Genomic DNA, 26,942 nt, shown 5'->3' with positions numbered 1-26,942 from the left:
CGTCCATCTGTCATTGTGGAAGTTGATAGGTTGAATAAATTTAAGGAGAAACTGGACAGGCATTTGGAGGGAATGGTGTGATTTTTTTTTTTTTTTGGCTGATGCTGCATAAGCTCATACACATGCTTTCTTGCATCACATGCCACTACTACTACTACTACCACCACCACCCCCGTAGTAGTTACATGTCTGAGTAAATCCCACATCAGTACATTGTTATCACTGTTACCTAGTGGTTCTTTTGTCTGCATATTCTTAATGCATGAACATTCACTGCTGATGATCAGATCAAAAATATTACTCCCTATGGTTGCCACTCGCACATGCCGCTGCTACTGTAGAAAAAAGTCATCCAGTAAATCCACAAAAGTCTTGCTAGTGTGCAAGTGATCAACCCACAAGTTCAGTTAATATCTAGAAAGTTAAAATCCCCCTTTATAAGACATTTTGATTTACTTGCTGGCCCACTATTTCTGTGTACAGTTGTTTGTTGTACTCATCAGAGTCATTAGGCCTACAACACACTCCTACTCTCATTTTTGCTTTCCCCGTGCTTATTTTGCACCATACTGACTCAACATTGCAGTGGCCACCCCTGTCAATTGGATGCACTGACTTAGATTTTAAGTTTCCTAACTAACGACATATCCCCTCCTCCCTTCCTATCCTGTCTGTCCTTTTTGACACATTGTACACACCTCAAATTCCAATTCTGCTTTCCTTATATCCATGTGGCATCATGTCTCTGATATTCCAACAATAACTGCCTTAGATGTCTTCACCAGCACTTCAAATTCATCAAATTTATTTATTATACTCCTAGCATTGGTGTACCTGCATGTATACATGCATCTCTTCTTACTCTTAGTTACCTGAACACAGCCCATGTATTTACTTGTTCCATGATGACTCACAGCAGTTCTAGAAATCCCCAGTACCTTGCTTTCCAGGCTGCTGCTCATTCCAACAGAAATGCAAGAATCACTTTCACTTCTGCCTGCAGCTACTGTTAATGTATTATTCTATGAATCCCCCCCCCCCCTAGTTAGCAGTTTTCTGACCCACCTAACATTGCCTCGATAGCATTAGCAATATCCTTGCACCTTTCTATTTAAGTGTATCCATCCCTGTTGAAGTAATCTTTCCTGTTAACAAGCACAGACCACGCTGAGAAAAATTCTACCCCATGAGCCTTGCACAATCTTTCTAGAGCCAAACTGATTTACAAGGCTCTCATCATGAACTCCCTCCTATCATGTCTGGGCAGAATTGCAGACACTTTCAAATTCAAGCCTAACTCGCAACATTTTTTCAACATTGACCTGTACTTGTTAAGTAAGTCTGCAGATCTCCTACTGTTAATGTCATTAGTGCCAAATATGTACAATATCACCTTTTGGCCTCCACTTCCTTAAAAGATGATATCTGCTGTACAAAGTCAACTTTTGCCCCTGGCAGACATACCCTGTTCCTATTCCACCTATCCTTTTTGCACAATATATTCCCCATTTCCCCTGACAGTTGCTAACAATTAGTTCCTGTGGGACCAGTGTGTTCTGCTTAGGGGATTGCCATTGTGTTGCTTGATGATCAAATGCAAGCTCTGGCATTTATGTGGACAGCTGGGAGCTTGATGGGCCCCCCAACTTAAATTTTTCAAGGGAATACTCCTTGTTCTTCAAGCTCTCATAAAAGCCCATAACAACACTGAGTTGGCATCATATTTCCTCACACTTCTTACATCGAGCACACACACACACACACACACACACACACACACACACACACACACACACACACACACACACACGCGCGCGCGCGCCTTGGCAATATCATGTCTCATTCCTGGTAGCTCCACAAACATAAAACAAGCAGTAGATTTCAAAAGGCTGTGATTGAGAGTACAACCCCCCCCCCATCAGTTCTTCCCTGAGCCACAGCCTTGAGCCTTCTGCTTTGCTACTGTGGTCTGGGGCATGGATTCGATTCAATTTCAATATAATTAAAAATACTACACGTAACTTATATTCCAATTCAGTAATGATACTAAATATATATATTCATGTATTGAGCTTACAGTGTATGTGTTTTGTATCTCCTACAAAGTTTACATTATATGAATTCCATATCTCCTATCAAGTTTAAATTATGTATTTAAGTTATACATTTATAAATTCTTAGTAATTATAATAGATAATAAATTTAACTATCTACTGCCAACCAACGTGATTCGCATTCTCACAAGAGTTACTTGCAATACTATATCTACATCAAATCACCAATACTAAAAGCTCTATGAATATGAATGTTGTACATTACAGACTACATGATAAATTTAAATTGTTAAAACACATAAGTAGTGCTATAAATTATAGTTTATATTCCTCTTCTGATATTGATTACACTGCTACAAGCTATGTAGAAAATTCTAGTATCTATATAAATACAAAAACAATGGCGGCAATATTCAAATGTTCCTATAAATACAACACAATGTCAGCAGAAGTCGACTCTGGTTTTTTAAGCAATTAAAGGCCAAGTAAAGAATAAATACGTAGATCAAATTAATCTAAAAATCACAATAAATACTACACTACTAAATTTAAATCAAAAGTTATAGAAAAAAACAATAATTTCAAATTAATAAATAAAATTCCACTCAGCAACTTGCAAAACACTTGTACCTCCCATACCCTCGACAGCAAATCATAATCACAGAATCTACTAGGCTTTTCATACCAACTAAGAAATACCATTCCAGTTTAGACATAAATGGATGTCAGATGAACTGATGAGACTTATGTTTGACAAGAAAAATGCATGGGATGCAAATAAATTATCTGGTGATACAGAAGCCTATGGTAGATATAAAGCTACATTTCTTAGCATTCTTTGTCAGAAGTCTCTGACAAAGAATTCTAAGAAATGACTGATTTTGATTTTATTGCCGCAAAAACAACTACTGTTATACTGCGCTACGAAGGCGCCTCAGTAGCCAGGGTGGAAGGAGCAGCAGTGCATGCTTAGCACACGCTTCTTGATTAGACCGGGGTTCGAGCCTGTCACCACCAAATACGGAGGATGCGGAAAGGTCAGGGAATGACCACCGCATATCCCGGAGCAATATGGCCTTAGTTGCTAATGCTCCTAAAAACCAATTAACAACAACAACTGCGCTAAGAAATGCAGCAAAGACTTCTTTACTTATATTAACAGTAGGAGGAAAGGGTTGAATCACATTGACCCACTTGACAATGAGGGTTTAATTGTTGTTGGTCCTGCCCAAGTTGGATTGCTGACAAACTGAGTAAGTATTTTGCATCTGTATTATATATATATTATTTTTGGTTTTTAGGAGCATTAGCAACTAAGGCCATATTGCTCCGGGGATGTGTGGTGGTCATTCCCTGACCTTTCCGCATCTTCCGTATTTGGTCGTGACGGGCTCGAACTCTGGCCTAATCAAGAAGTGTGTGCTACGTACTGCTGCTCCTTCCCACCTGGCTACGGAGGCGCCTCCTGGTTTGAGGGGAAGGCCCTCTTCAGTTCGGAACCCCGATAGATTACACCCATTTAACTCCCCTTCTCCTAAGGATCGGTCCTGTACGACACAATTTGCAAGCTTTCACGTCAGGTTTTGGTTGTTAACTACACCGGTGGCTAAATTTAAAGTAAAATAATTTTGGTTGAATTACAGCAATAAAATTATTGGATTTAATGAATAAATGTATAGGTGAATTACAAATTAAATGTAAAATATTCAAAATGTAAAAATAGTTAACTATAAAATGTGTTGTCTTCATTTTTTCAGAAGGTTATGATTAACAAAAATTATTACACTTAAGTATTAAAATTAATTTTTTATTATTATTTTTTTTATTTATTGTATTGTACCCTGCAATGTAAATTAGCTTTCCATTATGCACAGAAAATAATGTAGTTTTGCATGCAACTCTTGCTTTCACTTTTCTCAATTCTGTGAAGTGCTATAGCTTTATGTACTTCTTACGGCTTACTTATGACATCAAACATGCAGTGATCATGCAAGGCTCATGGGGTAGAATTTTTTTCAGCATGGTCTGTGCTTGCTAACAGGAGAGATGGCTTCTACAGGGATGGGATACACTTAAATTGAAAGGGTGCAAGAATATTTGTTGATGCTATCAAGGCAGTGTTAGGTGGATCGGAAAACTGCTAGCTTGGGGGAGATATACAGACTAAAAGGTTAACAGTGGTCACAGGCAGAGGCAAAAGTGATTCTTGCACTGCTTCTATTAGAATGAGCAGCAGCATGCATAGCTAGGCAATAAAGATTTCCAGGGCTGTTGAGAGTCATAGTAAAACAAATAAATACAAGGCTGTGTTAGGGTAACTAAGAGTAGAAACAGGTGCGTGTATACTTGCATGTACACCAATGCTACGAGTGTAGTTAATAAATTTGATGAGCTTGAAGTGCTGGTAGAGACATCAAAGGCAGATATTGCTGGGATATCAGAGATGTGGTGTCACACAGATATAAGCAGAGCAGAATTGGAATTTGGGGAGTACGTGTACAGAAAGGATAGACTGGATAGGAAGAGGGGAGGAAGGGTTATGCTGTTAGTTAAGAAACACATAAAAATCTAAGGAAGTGCATCCAATTGACGTTGGAGGAAAATGCAATACTGAGTCTGTTTCGTGAGACATAAGCACTGGGAAAGGAAAAATGAGTAGGTGTGTGTTATAAGTCTAATCAATCTGATGAATATAATGAGCAACTGTGCAGAAAATAGACTGGGCCAGAACATCAGAATGTCTTATAATGAGGGATTTTAACTTTCCAGATATTGATTGGAACTTGAGTTTTTCACTCACAAACTAAAGACTTTTTTGGATTTATTGGATCACTGTTTTCTACAGCAGCATGTTCGAGAGGCAACCAGATGGAGTTATACTCTTGATGTGATTATCAGCAGTGATTATTCATGCATTAAGAATTTGCATATAAAGGAACCACTGGGTGATAGTGCTCACAATGTACTGATATGGGAATTACTTAAAGATGTAACTACCATCAAGGCTAAAAGTAAGGGCTTTTGCTTTTTGTAAAGGTGACTGCAGGGTCTCAGACGGTTTTTAAATTCTGTACAGTGGGATCAACTGATGATGTTACCAACGTGGAATTCTAAATGGGAAGCCTTCAAGGACTTAATCTTGGGGGCAACTAGCCTTTTCAATCCAATTAAGAAATACTGTTCAAGGTTCAGGCCTAAATGGATGTCAGATGAATTAATGAGACTCATGTCAGAGAAGAAAAATGTATGGGATGAGTACAAATTATCAGTTTTTTTTTTTTTTTTTATGTAAACCCCAAAGACGAGAGGTATTAGAACCTATAGTACTTAGTACCATGCTTGGGGTGCAGGTTGAGAAGACAAAAGAAGATATTTGTTGACATTGGACTTGAACTTCTGTAGACTGTAATTTTCAGGAAATACGTATGAAGGAAGGTTGTTCCAGAAAACGACAGTTGAATGAATAAATGAGGAAGATGAAAAGTTGGTTCTGTGAGTTTGAAGTTGGACAGTAAATAAATCTTGGCTGGTGGCTGCACGTGTTCGGACTGTTTTGAAAGAGAGAGTGGGAATTATAGAAGTAAATTCAGAAGAACAGTGCCCATGGAAATATCTGTAGAAGAGGCATGCAGCAGAAACAGTACATCTATGAGACAGCAAGTGGAGAGACTCTGTTAGAGATGAATCATTAATTAACCTAATTGTCCTCTTCTGAATGGAATCAAGAAGCCTGAGAGAAGTTTTGGGGGCACCACCCCAGATGTGGGAACAATATTCCATGGTAGGGTGGATTTGCAATTTATAGAGTGAGCAGCTGTTTGGAAGAAAAGTAACGCCAAGAGTGAAAGAGTAAACCAAGTTTTTTAGATGCAGAGGAAGCAATATTTGTAATGTGCTTGTGCCAAGAGAGATTAGAAGTCAGTGTAATCCCCAAAAGAGATATATCATTTTGCCTAGAAATCGAAGTGTCACCAAAGATATAGGAACAGAAGAATCTTTTTTGCGAGATATAAGACAAGACTGGGTTTTAGAAGGATTGAAATCAACTAAGTTGCCTTTGCCCCACTGGAGAATTACCTGAACATCAGCATTTAAGGAATCGGTAGCATATTTTCGAGAAGTTGAAGCTGACTGAGGAGGGCAAGTTTTCTCAAAATGGAAAGTGGAATGCAATGTGCTATCATCGGCAAAACTATGGATAGGATTTCCAGTCAATGGAAGAAGGTAATTAATATACAAGAGGAAAAGAGTGGGGTAAAGAACTGAGCCTTGGGGGCCACCGGCATTAGTGGAGAAGTTAGAAGACAGAGAGCCATCTAGCATCATTCTCAGTGAGCGATCAGAGAGAAAACTGGATTACCAATTACAAAAAACAGTTGGCAAACACATATGCTGGAAGCTTGTTTAGAAGACCTTTATACCAAACACGAACGAAAGGCTTGGAGGAAGATGTCAAGATCAACTGCTTGTGTTTCACCCAACTTTTCCATTGAATTTGTCCATAAATGGGTAACATAAGCCAGAATATCACCAGTGGATCGACACTGAAGAATCCATACTGGTGATCGTTGATCAGACAATGTTTCTAGATAGTTGAAAAGTTGGCGGTTATTTGGTTTCTCCATTACTTTAGAAAAAGTATAAGTAATTGCAATGGGACGATAATTGGATGGGAGGGATTTGTCACCCTTTTTAGGAACTGGTTAGATGTTAACAAATTTTCAAGCAGAAGGAAAAACACCTTTGAAATAAGGAAGTGAAAAAATCGGCAAAGAACAGAAGTATGTTCACAAGCTCAGGTTTTGAGAACAAGTGGAGAAATGCCATCAGGACATGGAGCTTCCTTCTGACATCCTTTTGACAGAAGACCAGAGGAATCATTGAATGGAGCATGTTGGGAATGGTGGGAGGTGTTTTAACAAGATCATAATACATGAGTTGGAAGAAAAATAGGATGCTACTGGTCAGCTTTATCTTTAACTTTGGCTGATGTGGCAATAGAACCATCTGGTTTTGACAAAACGTGGAACAGACAGAGATGGGCAATAATTGCAGCCAATAGTTTTGGCAAGAGGACAAAATGGTCGGCTACCATTGGACAAGAAGCAAGTTTTCTACTCTTAGCCTGTTCGAAATCTAGTTTTTAGGAGACCTGAGGATTTATAAGCAAATCCTCAGGTCTCCTGGTCTTAATATCATCAGGGATGGGATACACGTCGGAGTGTCACCCTTAAAAGTTGAAAACTGCTGTATAATGCCATAATTTCACCCAGGCAGACCCACTCTGGTTCTATTCACCCTATCCTTTCTTTTTTACAAAATATATTTCCCATTTCCCTGACAAAGTAGTAGTAGTAGTAGTAGTGGCATGTGATGCAAGAAAGCATGTGTATGAGCTTATGCAGCATCAGCCTAAAAAAAAAAAATAAATCACACCATTCCCTCCAAATGCCTGTCCAATTCCTCCTTAAATTTATTCAACCTATCAACTTCCACAACGACAGATGGAAGTTTGTTCCAGCAATTAACCACCCGCTGGCTAAAGGCAAATTTCCACACATCTATTCTACATCTGTCTTTTCTTAATTTGAATTTGTCAGAAAACTTCATATCTGCCTGCACAATTACTCCCAGGTCTTTTTCATTTTCTACCACCTTAAGTGTAGTACCACACAGTTGGTACGTTTCTCTGGGGTTACTTCTACCCATATGCAGTACTTTGCATTTCTCAAGGTTAAACTTCAGTTGCCACTTCTTAGCCCATCTGCCCAAATTATCTAGATCCTGTTGCAGTAGCACACTGCCATTACTGTCATTAACAACCCTGCCAACCTTTGTATCATCTGCAAACTTCGACATTCAGACTGATATACTTTCATCAATATCATTGATAAATATACAAAACAACAGTGGACCTAACACTGAACCCTGTGGGACTCCACTAATAACATTAGTCTACGAAGAGCAGCACCCATTGATTACCACCCTCTGTCTTCTCCCACTTAACCATCCTTTTATCCATTGTAGCAATAATGGATAAAAGGATGGTTATCCATTATTGTTACAATTTTATCCATTGTAGCAATAATGGATTACCACCCTTAATACCATTCTGCTCCAATTTGTACAATAGTCTTTCATGCGCAACAGCGTCAAAAGCTTTCCTGAAATCCAAATATATGATATCAAAATTATTTTTTGCATCCAGTTCCTTTGTAACCACATCATAATATACTATCAAATTTGTCAGACAAGACTTTCCCTTAACAAACCCATGCTGTGTCTGAATTATTGCTGCAGTCTTGTCTGGATGATCCTGCAATGCATCTTTAACCAGTGACTCCATTATTTTACCCGGAACAGAAGTTAAACTAACTGGTCTGTAATTACTCGTGTCACCCTTCGATCCCCCCTTTGTGAATTGGGGATACATTTGCACATCTCCAGTCCGTGGGAACCTCCCCTGAGTCCAAAGGATGCTCTCATAATTATTGCTAAGGGTTTGCTTAGTTGCTTTGCCGCCTCCTTTAATATAACTGGATTGATCCCATCCACCCCAGGTACTTTTCTTATGTTTAACTTCAACAATTTCTCCTCCAATTTGCTCTCAGTTATTATAAAATCATTAAGTATCCTGCTACCATTTGATAACCTTCTGCCATTTTCAAACCTTAATAATTCCTCATGTGTGAATGTAGATGCAAAATACTCATTCAATTTGTTTGCTATCTGAGCAGGATCATCAACAGTCGAACCATTGATGTCAAGTGGACCAATCAGATTCATCCCCTTCCTTTTAGAGTTTATATAAGTAAAGAAATCCTTGCTGTTTTTCTTAGCATCTTTTGCCAAGGATTTCTCGTAATCTGCCTTCGCCTGCCTAACCTCCTTTGTGACCTGATTACAGACTAGCTTATATCTGCCATAGGTTTCTGAGTCGCTTGATAATTTATATGCATCCCATGCATTTTCTTCTCTGTTACGAGTCTCATTAGTTCATTTGATAACCATTTAGGCCTAAACCTTGAACAATATTTCTTAATAGGTATGAAACTTTTAGTAGCATCCACGATTAATTCCTTGAATGCTTCCCACTTAGAATTTACTGTTGGTAACATCATCAGTTTATCCCACTGTACAGAATTTAAAAACTTTCTGAGACCACTGTACTCACCTTTACGGAAGCAAAAACCCTTTCCTTTACCCCTGATGGTAATTATATCTTTTAGTAAATATCACATCATACACTGATCACTGCCACCTAGTGGTTCCTATATCTGCAAATTCTTAATACACAAATGATCACTGCTAATAACCAGATCAAGAGTATTACTCTCTCTGGTTGCCTCTCGAACATGCTGCTGCAGAAAACAATCATCCAATAAATCCACAAAAGTCTGACTAGTGTGCGAGTGACCAACCCACAAGTTCCAGTCACTATCTGGGAAGTTAAAATCCCCCATTATAAGACATTCTCATTTACTGGCCCACTATTTCTCTGTATTATTGTTCATTGTACTCATTCTAGTCATTAGGCCTATAACACACTCCTACTCTTATTTTTGCTTTTGCAGTGCTTATGTCACACCAAACTGACTCAACAGTGCACTGTTCATCTATATCAACTGGGTGCACTTCTTTTGATTTTATGTTTTTCTTAATTAACAGCATAACACCTCCTCCCTTTCTATCCTGTCTATCCTTTCTGTACACATTGTACTCCCCAAATTCCAGTTCTGCATTCCTTATATCTGTGTGACACCACGTCTCTGCTATCCCAACAATATCCGCCTTTGATGTCTTGACCAACACTTCAAATTCATCAAATTTATTTACTATACTTCTAGCATTGGTATACATGCAAGCATACGTGCTCCTATTCCTATTCACCCTAACACATCCCATATACCCACCTATTTCAGGATGACTGCCATCCGTCCCTGAAACCCCCAACAACCCTCACTCCAGGTCACTACTTATTATAATAGAAGTTGTGCAAGGATCACCTTTACCTCTGCCTACGGCTACTGTTAAACTATTAGTCCTTGTATCCCCCCAAGCTATCAGTTTTCCGACCCACCTAATTCTGCCTCGATAGCATCAGCAAATATTCTTGCACTCTTTCTCATTAAGTGTATCCCATCCCTGCAGAAGCAGTCTCTCCTGTTAACAAGTACAGACCAGGCTGAAAAAAATTCTATCCCTTGAGCCTTGCACAATCTTTCCAGGGCCGAATTGATCGACAAGGCTCTCATCATATACTCCCTCCTATTGTGTCTGGGCAGAATTGCAGACACTTTCAAATTCAACCCTAATTATCGGCTTTTGTTCAACAGTGACCTGTACTTGTTAAGTAATTCTGCCGGTCTCCTACTCTTAATATCATTAGTGCCAACGTGTACAACTATATCATGTTTTGTGCCCTCAAAAGATGATATCCGCTCTACAACGTCATCAACCTTTGCACCTGGCAGACATACCCTGGTCCTGTTCCACCTATCCTTTTTACAAAGCATGTTACCCGTTTCCCTGACAATAGAGTCACCAACAACTACTAGTTCCTGTGGGACCAGTGCATTCTGCCTTGGGGGTTGCCGCTGTGTTTCGTGATGACCAAGTGCATGCTCTGGCGTTGATGTGGGCAGCTGAGAGCTTGATGGGTCTCTCAATTTAGATCTTTCAAGGGCATCCACCCTGTCCTTCAAACTCTCATACAGGCCCATAACAATGCTGAGTTGTCGCCTGATTTCCTTACACCGCACACACACACACACACAAAGACATCCCCCATGGCAATATCATGTTCCGTTCCAGAGAGTTCGGCAAACATTTCACAAGTTGCACAAGTCAAACACAATAGCTACCTCCTGTGATCCAACACACTTTGCTGCGGAGGATCTTTTTGTCTTGTGTTCCATGAGTGTAGTCTCCAATGTTGTACTGGTGGCTGAGTGGTTGAAGGGTTCCTCTTTTTAGATTCTTTGAGGGCATCAATCCTGTTCTTCAAGCCCTCATCTCTAAGCCTATCATAATACTGATGTGGTGCTTAAGTTCTTCTTTGTTATGAAAGCACACATAGACATACTCTTTAGCCATATCATGTCCCACAACAGATAACCCTTCAATAAAGGCCACAATTAGAATAATAAATGTAGCTGAAATTTGCAAGAAAACTGTCATCAGTGGTTTCTCCCAAGCCACAGCATCCCTGCTACTTTGGGCTTTTTGCTTTGCTGCTCTTGTTTGAGGCATGATTCTAGTTTAACTTCTATTTAAAAATTACCACATGAACTAAGAGATAAGAGTATATGTGCTAAACTATTATGTTTCTAAATAATGCTACTGGCTTTCTAATTCCCTAACTAAAAACAAAAAAAATTTATACCAACGTACATGATTAGAACCTTCAAGATATTTATTGACTACAATTAAGACACTACAATTACTACTATGATCACCAGACTACTAGTTATGAGATTTGCACCAAAATCACCAATAACAAAAGATCTATGAATATTAAATTATAACTTACTAAATCGTTAATTAAATTTTAAAATAAGCTAATGAACATGACTAGGACTATTATAACTGTTTATTGAATGCAATTTAGTATGTTAATTAAGTAAAAAAAACAGTAAAATTTTCCAAAACAACTTATCCATTTTCAAGAGTTCTAAATTTTCCAGCTTCACTGGTTGTAACCTCACAACCAAAATCCAATGAAATTATTATCCAACATATGCAGTTAGTATCAAAAACTTAATTTGCCAACACTGCACACAAAATGAGGTTATACTTTACCTGTACATAAGCAGAACTTAATTTAAAATGAAAGAAATCCCTACAGTACAAGAATATTGTTGACATACAGCCAAATAGTAGAGAAAAAGCCTATAAACATCCTGTTATTAAATAATTATTTCTTCTATAAACTTTAAAAGGTTTCTGAATTGCTGTAATGGAAAAAAGCTGAAGAAATTTACATAAATCATCAAGGTTTTATTACTGCTGTTGTAATTAAAAAATGGTGAAATCTGCAAAAAATAAAAGAACTAAACGCAATATCAACAAAACCTCAAAAATCCAGAAGTTTTTAAATATTTCTTCAAGAGTATTTGACTGTATTATTGCATTATGAAAATACACTATCCAGACTTTCTGCTGAACTAAATGAGTATTTTGCATCTACATTCACAGATGAGGAATTATTCAAAAAGGAGAGGCCGGATGTTTATCAAACTCTAACAGGGAGTTAAATGATTTTGTAATAACTGAGAGCAAAGTGGAGGAGAAATTGTTGAAGTTAAACATAAGAAAGGCACCTGGGGTGGATGAGATCTATCCAATTATATTAAAGGAGGCAGCAAAGAAAGTAAGCAAACCCTTAGCCATAATTATGAGAGCATCCTTGGACTCGGGGGAAAATCCGACGGACCGGAGATGTGCAAATGTATCTCCAATTCACAACGGGGGATCAAAGGGTGACAAGTAATTACAGACCTGTTAGTTTGCCTTCTGTTGCAGGGAAAATAATAGTTTGTTATTTTGGTTTTTTTTAGGAGCATTAGCAACTAAGGCCATATTGCTCCGGGATATGCGGTGGTCATTCCCTGACCTTTCCGCATCCTCCATATTTGGTGGTGACGGGCTCGAACCCCGGCTAATCAAGAAGCGTGTGCTATGCACTGCTGCTCCTGCCCGCCTGGCTACAGAGGCGTCAACGATTTTAATTGACAACCGTGAAATGGAATGTGCATTCCCTTTCTTACGTGCATATTTAATGGGTTTAATTAATTTTCATGTTTTTATTTTTTAAAATTTAAATTGAACCGTGGCTTCAGTAATGATTTAGTACAAGTAAGTCTCTCATTCTTATTAACTATGTGTCTTTTATAATCTCATCACATCCAAGTGGATTCATCAAGAGGTGAGTGCTGAAAATTAAGCGGTGCTACTTTAATATATTTACCTTGTACTCCCTTAAAATAATTCATAAATTTCGTCTCCCTTCCAGAATAAGTGCAAATAAACAAAATTCAGAGTAAACATACTTTTAAAAATTAACATACACTACACTTCAATACATTTAATCTCAAAAACTGAAGTAAAATATACTTCTTAATTGGATTAGTAGGATGGGTTTGTCTGTATTTTATTTAAAAAAAAAAAAAGTACATTATAAAAACAATGTCCCTCTTCTAAAAAAAAAAAAAACCCAAATATACTCCCCAGGAGTGCAACCCATACTTTGGAAACCTCTATACTAGACCAATCTAGCAGTAAAGATTGGCTTAAATGTTGATGACTATTTTGGCTTAATTTGGATTAATTTTGATATTTTGGCTTAATTCTGGTGACTTAATTCTGTAGAGATTATAGGGATCAGAACTACTGTATTATCTAATAAAACGCACCAAATTATTGCTGAATGCTTAGGCTACATGTATAACCTTCAAAAAACTGGAATTTTCAAAAATCTAGCATTCATGTTAGCTTGAATTCTCTTGGCTTGGACATGTGCAGTCTAAGCAAATGCCAGATTTATGATTTATTAATAGTTTATTCTACTGCATTAGCAAAAAGAATCAAAAGGCCAATTACATTCTACAGTTACATTTATGCATTAATGAAATTTTCAGTTTCAATTTGACAGATAAGGCTGTGGTTACCTCTGATGTGCAAAAAGCAGCTTTCCATTGTCAATCAATTTATAAGTATCTTGAACGCTGTCTGGAACATTAAAAATATGTTTCATATTTTCAACAGCTGCTGCATACTGAAAATAAATGATATACGTCATTAATGAAATTATAGTAATCTTATAATACCATGATAAATCTGCCTAAAAATGAATAGCAAGTGCTTAAAAAATGGTACTCAACCTTGTATAAATCTGCAATAAATTTATTGGTAGATGGTGGCTAAATTTAGGTTGGAAGGTGCATTAAAAAGAACTAAGGTGGAGAATGGGGTGAAAATATTTTAAACGATTTTAAAATGAGCGCAAGGAAGAGGTTAAAGGACGCAAATGAAAAAAATGAAAAAAAATTAAAAAGACCGGTGATGCCAATAGTCGTTACGAGGGACTTTCGTTGAATAAACGTCATCAGTTGGCAAATGGGAAAGAAGTGAGCGTGTGTTGTATTTAAAGTTTATCTATACTGTCGTGCTGCTCTTTTTGACAAGTGGGAACCTCTCGTGGCTAAAGTTCCCACGTGTCAAAAAGAGCATCACGAGAGTATAGATAAACTTTAAATACAACATGCGCTCACTTCTTTCCCATTTGCCAACTGATGACATTTATTCAACGAAAGTCCCTCGTAACGACTATTGGCATCACCAGTCTTCTTTTTTTTTTTTCATTTGCGTCCTTTAACCTCTTTATGACAACCAAGGATTGGAGATCTGCACTTCTACTTCCTTGTGCTCATCTTAAAATCTGTTTAAAATATTTTCACCCCATTCTCCACCTTGGTTCTTTTTAATGCACCTTCCAACCTAAATTTAGCCACCAACTACCAATAAATTTATTGCAGATTTATACAAGGTGAGTACCGTTTTTTAAGCACTTGCTATTCATTTTATTTTTATATGTAACAAATTTTAATATTTTTTACAAATCTTGATTTTTTTTTTCTATTATGTTTACTCATTAAAATCAAATGTCCTTTTACACAAAAAGACATACATATTTCTAAAATTAACAATGCAACTCAATTGGAGTATCACTGATAAACCATTCTACCTGAGAATGCTTCATACTTTCATCTTTCACATCTTGAAGTTTGTCTAACAAATTCGCAATCACTTGGAATGTTTCTTCCACTTCCCTAAAGCTGTAAAAAAAAAATTTATCTCTTAGTGTGTATTAACAAAGTCTAACTAATAACTGCCACTCATAGTGTACATTTAAATACAAACAATGTTGAAGCAGAACTGTAGAGCTTAAAAGATGAAACTGGTTGTTTGTGCTCAACTCCCAATTAACAAAGAATAGCGTGAAAATTTATCCTTTAAGTACGGTTCGGGAAGACTGGTTTTAAAGCACTAGTCTTATTTCACAGTTAATACTCCATTAAAAAGTTTGGCAAAAATGGAAGACTGACATGAAAAATAGCTAGCTAATATTCTGTCACAGCAACTTAAAAAGTATTTAAATATTTTAAAAGGAACAGATGATACTATTTTGGGAATTCTCAGAAATCCCATAAGCTCGAAATTGTATCAACAAAATAAATATTTCCATTATACAAAATTACTGTAACTGGATATCTCAACATCATAGCTGCCAACCTTTTAACCTTCTGAAAGCAAGAAATTTCATAATTCTTACTAGCATAAATTTGTTAAAGTGGATTTTTTTTTTAAATTCAGACTTTGGCATTGAAATTAAATTTCACTGACAACATACACATGTTATATTAAGATACAGCCATGTGAACTTTTACGAATACAGCATGCATTCAAGCATCAATGCATCCACGTTTTTTCTGTCCTGGATTGTCTATTAAATAAAATCAAATGATTACACTGCTTCAGGGAAGATACTACTGCAAACTTTGTCTTTTCAGAAATTCTCAGTGAAAGTTTTGTTTATAACAATGTCTTGTCTTGGTTGTCAAGGGAATTTCTAGTTTCATCGGAAAGAGATGTCCCCTCCATGACAGTATAGTAGTTTCACAACTTGTCACTCATTTGGAGAAGTCTGGGTTTGATTCCCATCTATAACTGGAGAAATTTCTAAATTCTCTTCAATCAAGCCTGTAGTTAACTGATCTCAGTTGAAGGAAGTAGGGTTCCCCTCCACTATTAGTTATTCAAAGTTTTTCAGCCCACACAACATGCAAATCAGCCAATGAACATGCATTTCCACAGAAATAATACATAATGCCACAATATCGCCTAATTCACTGATGCACCTAAAGCTCAACAACAACAGAAGGAGATCTGAAATTAAGTTTTTGTTTTTTCACCTGGCTAAATATCCTCTCACACTCAGCATTTAGCTTCTCACACTTCTCCCCAGTTTGTAGAAAATCCTTATGTGATTCAAAATGATAACCACAATTTGAGATAATTTATATTTCAAGTTTCCTTCTACATTTGTCAATTCCCCAACCCAGGACCACTGTACATCAATTCTTTCCTCTTTCATAATAGTTTTCAATAGGTTCACGCAGTGAAAGACAAAATTGTGCTGAAAAACATCCCTTGGTTCATCTATTTCTTCACCTTAAATGGTAAAGAGAGATAAAGAAAGAACACTGGCACCAAAAAAATCCAAATTCAATAATGATGTACTGCCAACTGATGAAATACGTGATGCCTCAACATTTATTGAAACAGCTTCTGAAATAATGCTTCTCTGAATTATTTCAGAAGTATCTTAATTTTTTGCAATAACCTGCACTGAAACAGCACCCTATTCTTTAATTATATTGCAACATTTATAAGAACATCACTTTTCAGTGGGAACTTGCATGCCATGTAGTCACATGCAGAAAGAAATTATTTCTCCTCTTGTTTTATACTCTCCACAACCCTGACAATAGAGCTACCTATAACTAAACCATTCTTTTGATTTAGTCTATGGTAATTATGTCACACCCTGAAGATTCACTTTCGAATGAGACAAAGCTGCCTTCGGCTCGGCAATGTTTTTATTAGGAAAGATCATCATAATGTGATATAGCTTTAATTACTATATCTACATCAATCAAAAATGGCAAAGCCACCATTTTTCAAAACCATCACTACCTCTTCTTTCCCTCTCTGTGAAATTTCACTACTAATGTCTTCTATTTGTGTTCTTCCACATCCATATATTTTTTTTCAATATTTCACTATCAGGAAACATATCCCTCAACAATATGCCTGTACAAATGGCAAAACTCAGAAAAAATTGTTCTATGATAAACAATGCAAGTAAGCATTCAGCATGCTATTTTTATTTCTGCAAGTTGTTCTATTTATTAATAATTTATTTATATATCATTAAATATCTAATACAGTCCCGTGTTTCCCACCACCTGAAACGAAAATCATACACAAAGCAAATGTGTTAACTTTTCCAGATTTTATAATATAATGAAAATTTTGGGTATATGCTTTCATAAACACCACAGCAAATCTGTTTGTCATCTTACTGAAGGACATTGTTAAATCCAGCTTTGCACCACACAAAAGAAAATTTGGTTTCATTTAGAATACATCTAACATTTCATTTCACTCATTCCACATATTCCATCACAAATCAGGGGAGTAGATATGCACATACCTTTTTGATATAGCCACAAACATTTTTGGGTTTATTAAATATTAAAAGTCTAGTTTCTATTATAATCTTTCTATACTTTTCCATAGAATTAAATCTCCTTCAAATGTGGATCCTGATTGTTTTTCCAGGTGGGGCAATATAACAATGATAATATATTTCTAGAGGTATTAACAATAATTCAAAATTAAGTTCAGAGTTAGCTTGCATTTATATTCAATTTTTAACCATTCCTTATATAATAAACATACAACATGAACAGCTTATACTACTTAATATCACAAAACTGCATTTGTTCACATTATTCATTCCAATTTACACAGACTATTGCTTGGGAGAGTGCATCCCTGTGCACATGTTCTAATAACACTGCAATTGAGAGTTGGGTGCAAGAGTACATGTGAACAGGCGAAGTTTTTACAGCTCCAGCAAATAGAGAAGTTTTTGCTTTTTTATTGACTTAAATTGGCATATTAATTTATTTTTTAAAGTTGCTTTATATTCCTAGTAACAATACTTTAGTTTAAATTGAAATTAGATAGAGATTTTGTAGGTTATTACTTAGTATCAGTAAGGGTATCAAATCTACGTATGGACAGGATTTGCAGCTCCTGTGAACGAAAAGTTTTTAATTATATTTAGCCGCTTTATTGACTTAATTGTTAGATTAAATTATTTTCTATAAGTAGCTTATAGACCTAGTCAAGCTCCGTGGTTTATTTTGAATTTAGATAGCGTGATTTGGAAAGTAAATAATACCTCGTGTCCGTAGATTAACCGTTCGTAACTTGCCGCCATTGTTATAAGATACAATGTGTGCTAGCATAAGGTTTAACTGAAAACTAGATAGCATAAGGTTTAACAGAAAACTAGATAGCGAGTATAGTAGTATCAATTAATCAGTAAAATTTATTAATCTTATTAAATTTCATTGTCAATTGAATTGTACTTTAACTAAATAAATATAGCGACCTAGTTATTACAAACATAACATCATAAATTAATACATATATGTTGACAGGGGATAAGAAAGTGATATAACGTAACTCGGAGATAATATTTGATACCGAAATACATATATATAGTGCTATAACTGCATTGGGATATAGGTTTAGGGTTATATTTTGTATTGGAATTTTATTGAACGTGAATAAAAATCATGACTCAGACCAGAGCAGCAAAGCAAAAGGCTCAAACTAGTGAAAGTGCTGTGGCTCAGGGGAGAACTGAGGCGGGGGCAGTTGTCCTCTGAATCACAGTCTATTGAAATGCACTGCTTATTTGATTTTGTGGAGCAATCAGGAACGGGACATGATATTGCCAAGGGGAATGTCTTTGTGTGTGTGCAATGTAAGGAATGCGAGGAAATCAGGCGCCAACTCAGCATTGTTATGGGCTTATATGAGAGCTTGAAGGACAGGGTGGATGCCCTCGAAGGATCTAAATTCTATCAAGCTCTCAGTTGCCCACATCAATGCCAGAGCTTGCACTTCAACATCATGCAACACAGCGGCAACCCCCAAGGCAGAATGTGCTGGTTCCAAAGGAACTAGTTGTTGTAGTTGTTGACTCTATTGTCAGGGAAACGGAGAACATATTGTGTAAAAAGGATAGATGGAACAGGACCACGGTATGTTGGGGGGGATACACGGACTAAAAGATTAACAGTAGCCGCTGGCAGAGGTAAGATTCTTGCACTACTTCTATTGAAATACAATTGAGCAGCAGCCTGGAAAGCAAGGTAATGGGAATTTCCAGGACTGCTGGGAGTCATAGTGGAACAAGTAAATACATGGGCTGTGTTAGGGTAACTAAGAGTAGAAACAGGTGCATGTATACTTGCATGAACACCAATGCTAGGAGTATACTTAATAAATTCGATGAGCTTGAAGTGCTAGTCAAGACATCAAAGGCAGATATTGTTCGGATATCAGCGACATGGTGTCACACAGACATAAGCAGTGCAGAACTGGAATTTGGGGAGTACAATGTGTACAGAAAGGATAGACAGAACAGGAAGGGAGGAAGGGTTATACTGTTAGTTAAGAAACACAAAATCTAAGGAAGCGCATCTAATTGATGTGGGTGGACTCAATGTTGATTCTGTTTGGTGTAACATAAGCACAGGGAAAGGAAAAATGAGAGTAGGTGTGTATTATAGGCCTAATGAATCTGATGAGAATAATGAGCAATTGTGCAGAGAAATAGAGTGAACCAGTAAATTAGTGTCTTATAATGGGGGATTTTAATTTCCTGGATATCGACAGGAATTTGTGGGTTGGTCACTCACATATTAGCAAGGCTTTTGTGGATTTATTGGATGATTGTTTTCTACAGCAGCATGTTCGGGAGGCAACTAGAGGGAGTAATACTCTTGATCTGATTATCAGTAGTGATTCTTCATGCATCAAGAATCTGCAGATAAAGGAACCACTAGGTGGCAGTGATCACAGTGTGCTGAAGTGGGATTCACTCAAAGAGGTAACTACCATCAAGGGTAAAGGGAAGGGTTTTTGCTTTCGTAAAGGCGACTATGGTGGTCTGAGACAGTATTTAAATTCTATACAGTGGAACCACTGTATAGAATTTAAATACTGTCTATGACAGATATAAGCTGGTCTGTAACCAAGTTACAAAGGAAGTTAAGCAGGCAAAGGCAGATTACGAGAAATCTTTGGAAAAGGATGAAAAAGCAGCAAATTGATATCGATGGTTCAACTGTTGATGATCCTGCTCAGGTCGCTAACAAATTAAATGAATATTTTGCATCGACATTCACACATGAGGAGTTATTCAGGGAGGGGAATGCCAGAGGTGTATTCAACTCTGGCAGTAAGCTAGATAATCTTGTAATAACTGAAAGTAAAGTGGAAGAGAAATTGTTGAAGATAAACACAAGAAAGGCACCTGGGGTGGATGGAATCTATTCAGTTATATTAAAGGAGACGGCAAAGGAAGTAAGCAAACCCTTAGCCATAATTATGAGAGCTTCCCTGGACTCAGGTGAGGTACCCATGGACTGAAGATGTGTAAATGTGACCCCAATTCACAAAGGAGGATCAAAGGGAAACAGAGGTAATTACGGACCTGTTAGTTTAACTTCTGTTCCAGGGGAATTAATGGAAGCACTGGTTAAAGAAGCATTGCAGGATCATCTAGACAAGACTTCAGTTATAGCTTGGACACAGCATGGGTTTGTTAAGGGGAAGTATTGTCTGACTAATTTGATTTACTATGATGTAGTCACAAAGGAACTGGATGCAAAGAATAACTTTGATATCATATATTTGGATCTTAGAAAAGCCTTTGAACTGTTGCACATGGAAGACTACTGCACAAATTGGAGCAGTGTGGCATTGGAGGCAAATTGCTGCTATGGATAAAGGGAGGGCTGAGTGGGAAAAGACAGAGTGGTAATCAATGGACACTGCTCTTCTTGGACTGTTATTAGTGGAGTCCCTCAGGGTTCGGTGTTGGGTCCATTGTTGTTTTGTGTATTTATAAATGCTATTGATGATGGTATATCAGGCTTAATGTCCAAGTTTGCAGATGATATGAAGGCTGACAGGGTTGTTAATGACACTAATGACAGTACACTGTTGCAACAGGATCTAGAAAAGTTGAGCAGATGGGCTGAGAGGTGGCAAATGAAGTTTAACATTGACAAATGTAAAGTACTACATATGGGAAGCAGTAATCCCAGAGTAACATATCAACTCTGTGGTACCACACTGACAGTGGTAGAGAATGAAAAGGACCTGAGGGTAATTGTGCAGGCAGATATGAAGTTTTCTGAGCAGTGCAGACCGTCTGCAAGAGTAGCTTGTGGTGTCTTGTCAATGATATACAGGAATTTTTCTAGCAGGGATAAGGAGGTGATTATCCTCTTGTATAAGGCAATGGTCAAGCCACACCTTGAGTACTGCATACAGGTCTAGAGGCCTCATTTTAAGAAGGATGTAGAGCTGTTGGAACGAGTACAGAGAAGGGCAACAAGATTAGTGAATGGAACAAAGGGTTGCTCTTACGAAGAAAGGCTTAAGTTTTGTAAATTACAGTGTCTGGAGACTAGGCACCTGCCAGGTGATCTGATCGAGGTGTATAAAGCCTTGAATGGTTTGAGCATAGTCAATGCGGATGGGATTCTTCCTCTTGCTCAGAATAATCGCCTGAGAGGGCATAAATTCAAATTGAGGAAAGATGGTTGTAGGATAGATGTGCGGAAGTTTGCCTTTAGCCAGAAAGTGGTTGACTGCTGGAACAAACTTCCATCTATCGTTGTAGAAGCTGATAGCTTAAATAGATTCAAGGCAGAACTTGACAAACATTTGGAGCGAGTGGATGGGTGAAATAAGGGTTTTTTTTTTTTCCCCTTTGGCTGATACTATATAAGCTTGCTTTCTTGCATCATGTGACTTTGCTAATGCCAATGCTATGCAATAATCCCATTCATTTATCCTATCACCTTTCTGGCCATCCTTTCTAGCCAATGGAGCTGTTTTTTTTTTATATACTTCTTCTTTAAAGGCAATACATTCTGTTGTTAGGTGCTTCAGCATATATGCTTATAAAGAAGCATATATCCTATGCCCATTCACATAAACAGTTCTTATGCTCAATTAACAACTTTATTTCCAACACTGAGTACAATTTCAGATGCCCACTTTGAAAGTTCTAAACTATCATTTAAAACTTTCTCACTATGTCAGAAAACTTGTATACAATATGTTTAATGACAACAGACTAATTTAATTGTGAAACAAATATTCAAAAACACATCAAAATGTCAAAAATATTTACACTCTTTAAATAAAATAGTTAAAATTATTAATTAAACATGACACTACATTTCAATGTTTAATTATTTTTTTTATAAAATTAACTAATGATTAATTTCCAACTTATCCAATGTGAAACTCAAAGAAGGCATTTTCGATGGACCACAGATATAAAAGTTACTGCAGATGAGCATCTGAAAAATTATGAGAAAATGCAACCACAGCTGAAAAAGAAGTATAGACTGACTTTAAAAATTTTTACAACTTTTTGAGAAAAAGAAAGATAACAGTTGTGAAAGTATCATTGTAAAAGTTGTGAAAGTATTATATACTCAAATTTAAAAAATCAGGATGCAACTGAGCTTGAAGGTTCACTCCTTGCATTCCGACATATCCATTTTTTTTCTAGAATCTCTTAGGTTATGAGGAGCAGTATGAGCAACTTCACCAAGATAGAAAGGAGATGGAAAGAAGACACCAAGAAAGGTAGAACATAAAGCACAATAACATATTACTGCTGGTCTTTAAAAAGGAAAGCATTTGACAATGCATAAAAGATAAACCACAAAATGTTTATTTGAGACCAAAAGAGCCAGAATTTATTATAAGTAGTTTAGTGAAACTAAATAAGCATTCGCTTTTGTATTAATATTCTTCTATTTTTCACTTTGACTGAATTTTGTCCATTTTATTATAAAAGTATACATGAAATTACTAAAAAAAAGTTTTGATTCTCCTCAATTTATGGAAAATCCTTATATGATACATAAAAATGGATCTCAATTTTGCAATCTGTTTGTAATTCTAACATATCAGAACTGAAAACCCCATTCTGCAATTTGCTGTTTGTTGTTGTTGTTTGTTAGTTGTTGGTGCATCCACAAAAGTGGCCATAATGCACCTGCAATTTGCGGGCCTGTGTAATCTGAGAACAGATTCATCAATACATGAAAAAAAATTTAATTGTAACCCCTGCCTAGGGGAGGGGATGTACTTGATGGCAGCTCTCTGAAAACCAAATTATAATGCTACCAAACCACTACAGACTATAAGATATTAGGAAGAGGCCTAATAAATTAAAACTATTGATTTCCTTAACCAGAAATACACCAAAACTATTTAAAGGCAGTTAAAAACTGATAGAGAACATCAAATGTAAAAGTCCTGGGGGGGGGAGAGAATAATGCTTTCCAGCAGGCTAATGTGGTTGTGGATTAAAAAGATTAAATTACAGAGAAAAAAAAGAAAAGAATTAATTTTCCTCAGCAACCTTCATATAAACTCCCATAACAATACCCCCACTATAAATGGGGGAAGATTTGCTGTTAAAGTGCTAAAGAATGGAAGGAGATTGCTGTTAGAGTTAAGGCTGCTGAAGTTTATATAGTAATTTCATGCTTTTAGCACGCTTTTCTTTTGGCACCATAATCCTGTGAAGTGGGGAGGTCCCCCACTTATAGTGCTCTTCAGGACCAGTCCCTTCAAAAGCATTAAATGGAAGTTCACTGTACATATAGTGTGTGTCATAATGTGTGAGACATACTTTCAAGATCAATTCAAGACCTAAAAACAATGAAAACAGTTCATAAGAAAATGTGTCTCATTCTGAACAATAAGCAATGGCTGATGAATTTTAAACAAGTTATATATTATTTTTTATTATTATTATTATTAGCCACATGGTGCAAGGAAGCCTAACGCTTATGCTGCATCAGCCAAAAAAAAAAATCTGAGTTACTCAAAGAGAGAGAGAGAGAGAGTCAGAAGTAGAAGGGAATCACCAAGAAAGAGAAGAATGGTGATATCCAGCTCAGGACCCTGGGTGTGCCAAGCCCATACTCACCAGTGTGAGCCCCTGGGTGCATTACACTTCAGGCACATTAGCATATAGTAGTAGTTCATGATAAAGAAAACAAAAAAAAAAAAAAAGAGAACAAAGCAATTACTGAAATAAAAAGCATTTTACAAACTGAAAATATTGTTTTTTTCCACCATACTCCCATTCATTCCTACAATCAAGTGCATGAAAAAAAAAAAAAAACAATATCTAGCATTAGCTACAATATATAGTATATGGACAGCCTATATAATATGTATTAAAAAAAAATAGTAAATAATACAGTAAACCCTTGCTAATCCAGAGTAATTGGAGGGGGGAGGTCATCCAGATCAAGAGATAATCCAGATTAGTGAAGCAAAACATAGCCCTAAAAGACAAAAAAAAAAACCCTTTGAACACAGATAAATGGAAAATTTAATGATATAGGTAGTGCTGATGGAAATAAATAAAAAATATAACTGTAGATCCTTTATTTAAAAACTATAAAAAGGGTGGCGCTGGCATCACATGACAATGCCACTTGATCATTGCTGTGAACACCACTTAAAACACATTTTATCTGATGTCTTGTGCAGTGCAGAGATGACTAGAGACTTATTTCTCCACAGTAGGTGAATATATTCACTTGATGGCCGTTCTGTTAATCTCCACAGAAGTGGTAATGGATGGGCTTACTTTGGAAATTCTAAAGTTATTCAGTGTGATGTCATGGCAGAAAATGGCATAATTCATGTTCTTGATGCAGTAATAGAAGCTGAAGAAATTAGAACATTTGGATTTCCCTTCAACATCTTTCCCTTACCATTATTTTAATGATTATTGTTTTTAATAAACACATATGGAAAGTAATATAAATTTTATAAATTGAGGCCTTAATTCCTGTGAGCTTTATATAGAATGGGGAGGCAGGATTTATATTTTCACCTGAAAGCTTTTGTCAAAATTATATATAAATCAAGAAATTAAGATGCACTGAGGTGAAGTAGATTTAGTTATTGTATTTTATCTTGTAGGATTGCAAAATTTAATGATGTATGAAATGACTCTTGATATTTTAAGGAGTCCTGTGATGTATGAAATGAAAAAGCTACTTTCATATCTTCAACTGATTTTTTTTTTTGTAAGCTTTCTTGGCCTGTTACAAATCTGTTCAGTTTAGTTTCTGTTAAAAAAAAAAAAATAGACTCATCTTTAATGATTCATCAGTGTTTCATTTAAGAATCCTTCTCTTTATTATAATTTAACAAACACTTTATCTTCAAGAAAACACAAATACAGTAGGTATATTATTATAAAAATTTAAATGGAAAATTTCCCACATTTTTTGTTTCAAATGTTATATGAAATCCCCTCGTGGTGTTTTATACAGATGCCCCAGCTGTCTGCTAGCAGCTAATACTTTTTGCAAATCAGTGGTGTTCAGTATGAATTTTAACATGTAAAAAACAATAAATAAGATAAAATAGGAGGAATTATTTCAACTTTTAGATAATCAATAATATGCAGTAATAATCAATATGCAAGAATCTCAATAATATGCAGCAGATTTTTGCATATTATGGAGATTCTCTATCTACATAAAACTCCAAATCAAAAAGTTAAAAAATTGAGTATTTTGTACTCATAAAATAAATATTGAGATTACTGAAAAGTAGTCCATGTTTTAACTAAAATATCACATACAGTAATCTGGAATAAGCTCTTTTTACTTTATTATTTAGCTTATAGCAAAAATAAGAAGAATACAGTGTAATATTTATTAAATCTTTGACAAGCACCATACAAAAGCAAACTCATTCAGAAAGAAATGCTCCTAATGCACATTTGCCTTCCTGGTTTTTCTGAGACACCTCAATATTATCATTGCTAATGCTGTTTTAAAAACAGTGCAAAAATAGACCTGTAATTTTATTTTTGCTCTACAAGTAAATTTATCAATCAGTTAACTGTACAGTTATTGTGTTCTGTATCAGAAACCATTATAGGAATGCAAAAAATCAAACTACATTATTCATTAAAAAATACCCCAGACAATCTTATCCATAATTATTAATCATGTTTTTCACTTAGCTCCTTTAGATCTTGTTTTGTTTAGATTTTTTGTTATTTTCAAAGTAATTTTTTAAAAGGACAGCATTTTCTTGCATGCATCTAAGTGCTTAGAAGGCTCAACAGTCCTGCTTATAGTTGCAATTTTGCTTATGTTTTTTTAGTTTTAAGTGAGCTTTTATATCAACATGGCCAATCATGTTCAGTACATAAAGATGTCATGCATGTTGTGCATTCATCTTCATCTTCAAGGTGATTTTTTTGATAAATGTCCATTCCTTCCAATATTCTTTCTTATAAATGCATTTAGAAATAGGCAATGGGCATAATACTGAATGGGGAGAAAATGGAGTATTCAGTATTCTTTTTTTTCAATAATCATGAAACTTCTTATGGTGATTAGCTATAAGATGAGCAAATGAATGTGCAGTTCATAATGATGCTTTATTATTAATTCCTTGCACAATGTTACATGAAAAATGTACATATCAGCAAGATAGTGAGGAATAAAAGCAGCTTCTTCCAGCAACACTTCTTTCAGCTTTTTTGATGTCTGTCTATTTGATACACTGCTTTTATCATTCCCCACATCAAATTTTAAAGGAAATGTCTTTACAGCCTGTTGGCCAATTCCAAATTGTTCAGCAATTTTTTCTTCCAGGAACACCATTTTCAAGTTGTTCTATCACCTTGAGCTTGTTAATGATAAGGTAAAGTAGTAGTAGTAGCATGTGATGCAAGAAAGCAAGTGTATGAGCCTATGCAGCATCAGCCAAAAAAAAAAAACACACCATTCCCTTTAAATGCCTGTCCAGTTCCTCCATAAATTTATTTAACCTATCAACTTCCACAACGACAGATGGAAGTTTGTTCCAACAATTAACCACCCGCTGGCTAAAGGCAAATTTCCGCACATCTATTCCACATCTGTCTTTTCTTAATTTGAA

General features: G+C 36.2%; 1 protein-coding gene across 1 annotated transcript in view; it reads right to left on the bottom strand.

Annotated features, from left to right (window-relative positions):
• Nucleotides 1-26,942, bottom strand: part of Sec6 (Exocyst complex component Sec6) — a 347,920-nt gene that overhangs the window by 273,350 nt on the left and 47,628 nt on the right. The window contains exons 4-5 of the mRNA XM_090388448.1: nt 14,800-14,890; nt 13,724-13,830 (exon numbers count right to left, since the gene is read on the bottom strand). Coding sequence (XP_090244574.1) covers nt 13,724-13,830; nt 14,800-14,890 — 198 coding nt within the window. The remainder of the gene's footprint in view (nt 1-13,723; nt 13,831-14,799; nt 14,891-26,942) is intronic.

This window comes from Mastigoproctus giganteus, chromosome 14 (assembly GCF_048544385.1).
Source record: "Mastigoproctus giganteus isolate SK-2022 chromosome 14, ASM4854438v1, whole genome shotgun sequence".
NCBI lineage: Eukaryota > Metazoa > Arthropoda > Arachnida > Uropygi > Thelyphonidae > Mastigoproctus > Mastigoproctus giganteus.
The sequence above is the reverse complement of the archived record's forward strand: the minus strand, read 5'-3'. Positions and strand labels throughout refer to the sequence as shown.